Source organism: Dendrobium catenatum, unplaced genomic scaffold (assembly GCF_001605985.2).
Source record: "Dendrobium catenatum unplaced genomic scaffold, ASM160598v2 fragScaff_scaffold_1608, whole genome shotgun sequence".
Classification (NCBI taxonomy): Eukaryota; Viridiplantae; Streptophyta; class Magnoliopsida; order Asparagales; family Orchidaceae; genus Dendrobium; species Dendrobium catenatum.
Window position 1 is genome coordinate 2,794,141 of NW_021320070.1, and position 10,065 is coordinate 2,804,205.

Sequence of the window (10,065 nt, forward strand, 5' to 3'; positions counted from 1 at the left end):
AATGAACGGCGGATATTGAATCCCTTGATCATGTACCATTCATTAGTCATTTGAAGGTCTTAATGATGTCGAAATTCAACGATCTTGAGCTCGTTGGATTCGTGTCGTCAAGCCGCTCGATTCAACTGTAAGCACGTCATGTTTGGAAACCGTTTGGTAACCCAAATTGTGGTTCGAAACCCTCCAACTATGCTTCTGGTCCTTGATTTGGACTCATTTGGGCTTGAATTGAGTCGAATTTGGTGTCGTTGGGTTCGTATTTCCGAGACGTTCAGTTTGACTATAAGTTTGCTAAAATCGATGTTCAGATTTAATTTCGAAAGCTTACAACTTGATTTTGCATTGAGATTCGTGCCCGACCAAGATAATTTTTTAGAAAGAGAAATTAAAAACACAAGAATGCCACTCTTGGAGTTTTAAGCTTCGCTTGGGACAACTTTTGACAATTGGTTTTTCACTGCTTTTAAAAAAAAAATTATGCTATAAACCTACTTTAAAAAATAATAAAGAATCTCTTCCAAACAAAGCATTAAAGTGTCCACCCAAAACATTCCCGACTCATTATCAATATTTTGCCAACTTACAAGTAATGCAATCTAAAATAAAATTTAACATCATAAATTTGAGTTTATCCATATGCCCCTCAAAATATTAATAGACCTAACACTTTTTAGGAAGTTTATAGTAATAGAACACTTGGCACCATGACTACCTAAACATCAGCAGAACTTCCTTTTACTCTCAAGTCAATATAGTAAAAACAAGCATTGCTTAGTATAATTTCCTCTAAAAAAATGTTCATATATGGCTCTCTCTTAAGATTAATTATTTTGTGCGGACACCGAACGTCATCCGGAGACAACCAAAACACGCCACGTCACCACTTCGCTGTATACCGCAGCTCGTTACCGCTGACATGGCTACGCCTGATTTGTCTCCGGACGCAGAGTTGCGTCCAGCATCCGCATAGAATAATTTCTCCTCTCTAAAGGAGCTGAAAAGAAGAATGAGAAGATAACTAAATTATAGAAACAGATCATATAGATGAATATGGAATCAATTTGCTAGAACACATTGCATATACTGAAATTAGGAGATGGGTTCTAATAAAAACACCACCTTTTCTCCATCACAGGGTGATAATGCAATGAGGAATAAACAAGATAAATTACAATACTATACATGCACCTTTTTACAACAATGAGACATCCACACACACCCTTATCCTCCTGTAAATATATATAGAGAAGAAGGAAAAAAAAGAGAAGAAATTATTTCCAGATCATCAGCAAGAATGATATTAATTTAGACTAACCTAAGATTGACGCCTGAAATTTCACTCAGAATTTACAACAAGTAAGTGCAGCCCTCCATCGATGCTTCCACGAGTGCTTTCGTTCAGCTTTTGCCATTTTTACAGGGCTGCTGCTCCAGTCTGACTGCAATCTGCCATTCCAACAAAATATGTTCAGGTTGAAATGAAGAAAAAATGGGCCACAGGAACAAAGAATAGACAGAATCACTGAGATTATTTACCAGTGCATAATATGATTATTGAAACTAACCACAATATTATTTAGATTTTGGTCCAATGCTCGAGATGATCTATGTTATAAGTTTTAAATTCATCGAAATCTGTGCAGAATAAGGCAGAAAAAGAGAAACAAGGAGCAAAACACATTTCATTTGGTTGGTGCTTCAACGATGATTAACAAATCTTTGACTCATTTTCCATTCAGAACAAACAGATTTGGAAAATGAGGACCAATCATTGACAGTTAACTAGAGATGTTATGAAAGGGTGCCATGCAATATAAAGCACTAAAATGGATTTTCGATATCCTTGACAGATGTATATTTGATGTCTGTTTTGTTTCTCTCGATGTTAAACACTCGAATTTCTTCTGAAATCTATCACAGGAACCAGTTGAATCAATGGTTTCAAAATTACGCACCACTTGGTGGAAGTTGTGGTAAAATAAATTAATAAACATTTCTGATGCTCCATTTAGTTTCAAAATAAATCTAATGTTCATGATGGTAAAAATGGAAATATACTTACATGGGAAATGCAAAGGAACGTGTACTTGTTGTGCTACTATCTGACCTAAGAGATATGTTGCCAGAGTAAGGTATATGACCTGAAGTGATTATGGGACCAGACAAAGCAGCAGTTCCAGGAAGACTTGCGTCTTCATGAATAAGATGTCCAGATAAATTTTGAGTTGCGGTTGCGCCGCCAATTATAAGCTCTTCGGTTCCTGAGCCGATTCGTGTTGGCACACTTTGATGGTTTATAATTTCGCTCTCGCTGCCAACAATAGATATGTCTTTAGCCTCTAAATCAGAAGCGAGCATCCTATCATGCAACTTGACATCTTCAGAAGCCCCTTTAATATTATCAATCCTATTTGACTTCATGTCAGCACAAGTAACAGGAAATGATGAGGCGTTCTCAAATAGATCATTGTTGCTCCAAACTGTTTCTTCAATCTGCTTGCACTCTTTAGCTTGCATAGGAGAGGCCATTGTGATTATATTTCATCTTTCTCTGTCACCTATGATATACACAACAAATACAATTTGTTCAATGGCATTATCCTCTTATGCACAGAAGTCAGGAACATAAATGCATAGATATGCATGAATTATGCCGTACAAAGATATATATATATATATATATATATAGGGTAAGATGATTACTGTTTATGCATATCCTGAACCAATACAAAAACATTCTAATTAAAATTTAACGTGTTATCATAGAGCGCTACTGTTCTTATAGTAGTACTTGGAAAGAGAACCAAGCATTCAATTCCAATTCCTCCAATAAATTACAGCGCACTTCTTTTACCCCTTACCTGATCAAAGTTTTGCCTCAGATCTTGATTCTCATTAAAGCTGTCTCTATGACTAGATGAATCCACTTGAGGAAAATCAGTGTTAAATTCCTGCAAAAGGTTTGATTTTTGTTCAATTATCTTCTCAGAAGATATCTTACCTGCAGTGTTTTCTGTTTTCTATTTTGTCCCTTTCATAATTTGCATTGCCAGAATAACAGTGTTTGGCAAGATAACCATTAACTATTAAGGAATCTCAAATCATTCATAACAGGTACGTTTGCCTCATTCAAAGTAGTTGCATATTTAAATGGACTAGAACATTCTGTCGCCAACATGTTTTTCCAAAATTTTCCCAAAGGATCCTAGCACTTGACTTGTTGATGAGGGTTTAAAATCTTCTGAGCTGCCATTGTCTGTCTTCTCTACCACAAGTACACTAATAACAGTCACTTTAGGTAACTTTGAGCTAGAATAAATGCCTTTGGAAACCTTATCATATTCTACCAAGACTTTCTCAAAGCATTGCACAATTTGATCAGTACATATGTCCTCGACTGTAGGAGTTGGTAGAAACAGGACAATGTGGCAGTTCAACCTCAGCAATAGTTTTGAACAATAAAACAAATCTTCCTTGGGAATCAGGCAGAGATCAGCAATGGTATTAGGACATGGAACAACTCTGCAGTTACACTCATCCTTACAAAAATTAAAAGTATCTTGCATGTCTGACAAATAATAAACATCCAAATCATTCTGAGATTGAGAAAATCTAAAGGTTGGAAGCCTTTCACCTCTACTGCTGCTGGCTCAAAAGCTTTTTCTTTTAAGCTAGCTCCATCTCCTAATTTCAGCATATCAGAAGGGAAATTCTTGTTACTATAGTACTCAAATAGGAGGCAGGATCACCGTACTCATACGGTGGTTCTGCGCATCTGATCATGAAGAGAACCATGGAGCTTATAAGTATAAGAATTTAATCAATTGAAAGTAATAGTAAGGCCTCCTACTTCAATCCTATCATATCAAAATGGTAAACTGAATTTTAAAAATAGTGCATGGAAACATGTGATCCATCTAAAATTAGATTAAGCCAATGCTTTCCGCGTTGTTACTAATCAGTTCAAAAGTTTTTCAACCATAATTTCATATTATATATAATCTTAGTTATCAAGTAGATAAAAATTTCTCAATAAATGATATGGCAGTAGCTAGTGTAACATAAAACATGACAGGACAAATGATATGTCTAAGGGCATGACAAAAGGGGATAAAAGTGAGAGGAGAGAAGAGAATGCGGCTTCGGTTGTGTGAGGCGGAGGGGCCAGAGGTTCGTTCATGATTCACATGGAGAAATCAAAGGAACGGCCTAGTGCCGTTCACGATTAGCACAAGAAGGCTTGGTACGACTAAGGGCCCAATTGTGTGGAGGCATAGGTCTGCCTTCGAGCAAGAGCAGCAGAGGAAAAAGCAGTGGATCAAGAACCTCAGGGCCGCAAGATCAAGAACCTCGGAGCGGATCATGTGGGAGTCAGTTGCGCACAGAAGTGTGCAAGAAGCGGGCTTGGGCTTGGTATCTGATGGGTGGCTCGTGCGAAGTCACAGGTTGGAGTGCACACGGGTGCCCGGGGACGAAGCGATCCTGAGGATGCTTAGTGCTAGAGAGCGGGTATGCCGTGTAGGAGCTGGCAATGCACAAGGCACGGGAGTGTGGATGACAGGAAGACCACTGACGGGCGCAGGTGTGCGTGAATTATAAGGCGCGGGAGCGCAAACTGTAGCCGTGGATTGGGACGCATAATGGAGGTCGAGTGAGAGCAGGATTGGGCTCGACTAGGAGAGTTTGCTCATGGATTTAGTACAAAGAGCCGGTCAGATCGCAACAGGTAGGGATTCTTGCGAATAGATGATTCTTTGATATACATTAAAAAATTTGGATCAAGGTGGAGATTGTTGTATTTTGGTCAAGTTTTAGGATTCGTGTTGCTCCGCAAGACATCACACCGTTGTCACTACCTATATATAAAGATTATATGTGATGTATTAAATGGAAAATTTTGAATAAAGCTGAGTTTTGTTTTCCTCCAAACCCCCTCTCTCCCTTCTCTCCCTCTCCCCCTCACCTAAGAAAAATCAAGAAGCTTCTTCCTCTCCAAGAATCCCAACATCTAGGATCTAAGGCCGATGTCGACTCCAGTCGCCTCATAAGCTCTCAAATTCGAACATTTTCTTTAACATATGTTGTTGGAATATAAGCCCCAACTTTCTAAATCAAATTGATCAACTTAAACAAAAAAATCTAATTTTAAAATGTAAAGCCCAACATGGAATAATTTGAGTACCTTTGAATTTTTCAGAATAAAATGCTCCTATATTTTCCTCCCTTTGACTTCATTCTTATAAATCTAATTTCAAATTGATCACAATAATGAAATGTTGGAAGATTAGGAAAGAGAATTGGTGGACCTAATGAGCTAAACAATAAATAACGACTAAATTCAATAGTAATACTTACATAAACTTCTAAAAATAAAAATACAGAACATATCAAGTAAAGAAGATCTAACCTGTATAATTGACCAAATGAGCTAAACTTTTCTTCGTCTCAATTTAAACTTGGAATATGGAAACAAAAAGGAGCACCATGAAATAGAGATCGTTCATCTTGGAGAACTGAGAAAGACTATCAATTGTCACTTTATCTGGCACAATTAAAACAAACATTTAATGAATAGGGAATAAATGTAAAATGTGGAGTACAATATATACATCTAAGGCAAAGAAAACCTCATAAAAGCTCAGTAATTCAGAAGTCCAACAACAAAAATAAGCCCCATAAAAGGATAATTGCTTAGAAACTAATGAAGCGGAAAAAGCGTAGGTTAATGGCTTTTAAAAAGGTATCAAGTTTCATATTCCCATGCAAAAAAAGAATTAACAAAACAAAAAGATAGTCCTGAAAGTCATCTCCATCGCTTCCCAGCTCATTTTCACAAGAAGATAGCTTTGGATTGAATAAAGATACGGTGACTATAAATCCAATTAGTCGACCCAAGCCAAATTCCAAAATTAAATGAAAAAAAAAAAATTAAGAACAAAGCCAACCATTTTCTTATTGCAAGAAAGAAACAGAGTACAGAAACAGAAGCAAAATAAGCAATGCGGGAAAACCTATTACGCAATTGATACATATCTCAGAAAAAAAAAAAAAAAAAATTGATACATATCTCAGAAGACTGGCTAACTCAATCCCCCTGAACAACCAACCGGGAAGCTCGAAACTCGTTGGCCACATTCTGAAATCTAGTGCAACAAAAGTGGGAAAAAAAGAAAAAATCCCAAAAACAAAGTAGGTCGGCCCACACTAATAAAATAATAAGGTTAACAAGCCATGATAGTACCCGAACCAGAAATCCCACAGTGGACATCGAAGCCTTTGAATATCTTCATTTAAGGTTAAAAACTCAGAGAAAATCTCAAAGGCAAACAGCCATTTCACTCCTCCTTGTAGACTCTAGGGCGTTAAAACCCTAGATAAGAGAGAAGAACAACTAACATTGAAATGGAGAAGGCGGTGGGATTAAAATACTTCTACGGTGGGCTGATTACATGCTGAGGCCAAGTCAAAAACTGGGCGAGAGCAAGAGAGAGAGAAAGAAGACATTAACTACCCGAATTATTCAAATACATTATCAAGAAGTACATACCTTCCTCAGCTAAAGCATTAAGTAGACAAATAAAATATTGAGTAATTTAGAAGGGGAGGTGGCCCGGCATTTCTTTTTGGGTTAAAAAACGAAGGAATGACTGGCAAGTCCCCTGGAAAACTTCAAATGAAAGCTCAAATAAAAAAAATGTTAAGAAAAGTAAAGAACCAGATCTAGCGCATTGCGAAGAATAGGTCAATTAGAACGAAGACATTTGGAAGCGAAAACTTTAATCTGGTACTTGTAAACTAAAACACTAACGAGAATTCATTGATCGGATGAACATTTATCCACTAAATTAGCTTTCTGAATACCCCATAACATAAACGAAAGGAAGGCCATTTCTTCTCGAATCGACGAAAGCAATGATTATTCCCAAATTCTAAATTTCGTCATTTGATACCAGATCTAAAAATCAAAATCACCCATTCATAGATTCATCCAAGCTGAAATCCTTCAAATCGCAAAAACAACTGAGAAGAACAAGTAACAATAACCAAAAGATAACTAAATCGGATCAAATTTCTTACAACTATCGCTCTTTTGTCCGCAGTTTAGATCCAATCTCCCATGCAGCTCGATTTCCTGAAAATACGAAAAAAACTTACTGCCATTGGTTATTTATCAATCAAATTTCTATCTATTAGAACGCCAAAGCTGCTTTCGCGCAGCTCGAGAGCGATGGCTGAAGCCATTACTTCCACAACTGTCGCATGCAGAACGGCAGCTAGTTAGGTTGCATGGGTGCTTCTTTGCATTGGTGAAAATAAATAAAAAAATTAAAAAGTGCTTGATATTGACAAGCATTTCTTTGTTCCATAAAGAGTTAGCTCAATTATAGTTAGCTTTTGTGGGCTTTTATAATGCCTGTCCTTAGGGAGAAATTTACATTTAGGGGTTACTTGGTGATTTGATTTAAGTAGAATTTCGTAAATCCATTAAATATAGATTTTGGAAATTTTGAGGGGCCTAAATTCTGAAATTTGTTTGATAAAATTTATGATAAATCATATTAAATCTCGTATGATTGTTTGGCTATAGAACGGATTTAATGAGCGGACTCTTCCTCTCTCACCAACGGATTTCGTAAATTCGGAATTTAGCACGAAAAAGCAGAATTTTTCGTGCTACTGGAGCAAATTCAGGTGTCCATAGGAACTTTCTCCACAAGAAAATTTATAAATCTCCACAAGAATTTTATCATGGTGAGTTTCAAATGGCATTTTCTTTCTCCACAAGAAAATTGAGAACTTGATAGCTAAAATTACCAATATGAAATAATCTTTGATCTCTATTAGAGTTAACAAAGATTTGGATAGAGATATTTTTTAAGGACCAACTCACCATGCTAAAGGTCTCTATTGAGGAAGAGGAAGAACAAATTTATATTGCTTGTAATAGCCCGTATTCAATAGATAAATAATATTTTATAAGTCATTACAAATCTAATTCATAAATTACTTTCATCATAATATAGATATTATTATGTTTTAATTATAATAATTTTCTCCCAATTTTATGGGCCCTAAAATAAGAAATATTATAACTTTTTAAGAAATTGAGACATATCAGCACAACTGGTTTTCTGGAATCGTTAGACGTCCGTTTATTAAACTGGTTGCATTAGTGCATTCTAGACATGCTAAGCTATTTGATAAACTTTGTATAATTTGCTTACTAATGTTTTTAATGTCCAATACAAATCAAATCTTAAACCAAATCAAAATAATACTAGCAGGAAATCAACACTCGCCATTATTATCAGAGAAAACTAAAGGGCAACAATGATTTTAGTAGTACCTTCAACAACCTAATCCAACTGGTTTCATCATTATTTTTAGTTTGTCTTTAGTATTTATTTTCTCAGCAAATTTGTTCAGATTTTTGTTGTTTCTTCGTTGTTCTGATGATGTTGGATGGTAGATCTTTGCCATTATTTTGGATGCTACCTACCTCATGTAACATTAGGTTTTTTTTTTTTTTTTTGAAATATAATTTTGTACTAATAGATCTAGTGGTAAGATCGTGATTTTAGGCAAATAAATCATTAATAAGAGTACACATTTTAGATATCTTGGGTCTATTGTTTAAAGTGATTGTGAAATAGATGTGAATATTATTAGTAGAATTTAAGCTTGATGGTTAAAGTAGATGAATGCATCAGACTCATTGTGTGATAGAAAAATAGCCCTCAAATTTAAAGGAAAATTCTATAAGATGGCAGTGAGACCTGTAGTGCTTTATGGTGCAAAGTGTTGGCTATTAAAAGAGAATCATAAAATTAAGTGTTGCAAAGACGAGGATGCTCGGGTAGATGAGTGGCTTTACTCTTAGAGACCAAATGTGAAATAAGCATATATGTGAAAAAATTGGAATAGCTATAAGATTAAAGAGAGTTACATTAAATGGTTTTGTCACATAAAACTTCAGCCTTCTGATGACCTATTTAGGAGAGTAATGTATAACATTTTGGCCTATTTTAAGAAAGATAGAGATAGATCTTAAAAGACTTGGTTAGAAAATATTAGAAATTATATATTTTTTACTATATTTAAATGAGAATTTGACTCTTAAAATGACACAATAGAGAAAAAAATATTCATGTTGTTAACCCCACGTAGTATGATAAAGGCTTAACATTGTTGTTGTTATTGTTTGAAATATAATTTTGTTTAGAATGACATAAATATTATTACTTTCTTCTTCTTTTTTTTATAGGAAGGATTTTAACGGAGTCTCCATATTTCTAATGCAATATGCAAGTTTTAAGGGTCGTGAATATGAGATTAGTACTTTAAAGCCTTTTTGTAATGGGGAGAAATTTACACAATGGTTTTATTTGAGACAACTTTTGACTATTTTTTTATTAATTTTGATACGTCATCACAAAATTAGCTTGATCAGGCACGAATCTCGAGGCAAAAACTAGTTGGAGACTTCAAAAATTAAATCCGGGAGCATCCGAACTCCGATTTCAACGAGCTTACAGTCAAACTGAGCGTCTCGGAAATACGAACCCAACAACACCAAGATCGACCCAATCCAAGCCCAAATAAGTCCGAATCAAGAGTTCAAAGCGCTGTCGGAAGGTTCAAACCGCAATTTGAGTTACCAAACGGTCTCCGATTTTGACGAGCTTATACTCGAATCGAACGGCTCGACGAGACGAATCCAACGAGCCCAAGATCACTAAATTCCGACATCATTAAGGCCTCCAAATGTCCAACGAACGGTGCACGATCGTAGGATTCAATATCGGCCGTCCATTTGACCACTCCCTATTCGCCCTTGATCTCACACCTATTTACGGACCATGCCACTACAGAAAATCTATAAATAGAGCCCTCATTCTTCACAAGAGGGCATCGAAGCAAGAGAGAGAAGAAGAGAAGAGAAGGAAGGAGCTCCTCCTCGACAGCCGCCGGACCACCGCCGGACCACCACAGAACCTCGTCGGACCACCGCAGGACCACCACAGAACCTCGCCGGACCATCGCAGAAACCCGCCGGACCACCAC

General features: G+C 36.3%; 1 protein-coding gene and 1 long non-coding RNA gene across 5 annotated transcripts; both read right to left on the reverse strand.

Annotated features, from left to right (window-relative positions):
• Window positions 1-597: 597 nt before the first annotated feature.
• LOC110114481 lies at window positions 598-2,519 on the reverse strand (the record flags this gene model as incomplete). 3 transcript variants are annotated; one of them, XR_003703115.1, is given in 3 exon segments in its annotated part: window positions 598-994; window positions 1,189-1,446; window positions 2,063-2,519. XR_003703115.1 is itself a non-coding variant. In XM_028700980.1 (3 exon segments), coding segments are annotated over 2 exon segments (561 nt in total). In that variant the 3' UTR covers window positions 1,020-1,229; window positions 1,316-1,340.
• Window positions 2,520-2,527: 8 nt separating this feature from the next.
• On the reverse strand, window positions 2,528-7,338 carry LOC114581227. Of its 2 annotated transcripts, none has more exons than XR_003703117.1 (4): window positions 7,078-7,338; window positions 5,408-5,542; window positions 2,862-3,775; window positions 2,528-2,558 (listed from the first exon to the last, which is right to left on the reverse strand). It is a non-coding gene; the product is annotated as an uncharacterized LOC114581227 (long non-coding RNA). The 2 variants fall into 2 exon arrangements; XR_003703116.1 differs by having other exon boundaries at window positions 2,862-3,684; window positions 7,078-7,329.
• Window positions 7,339-10,065: the final 2,727 nt, after the last annotated feature.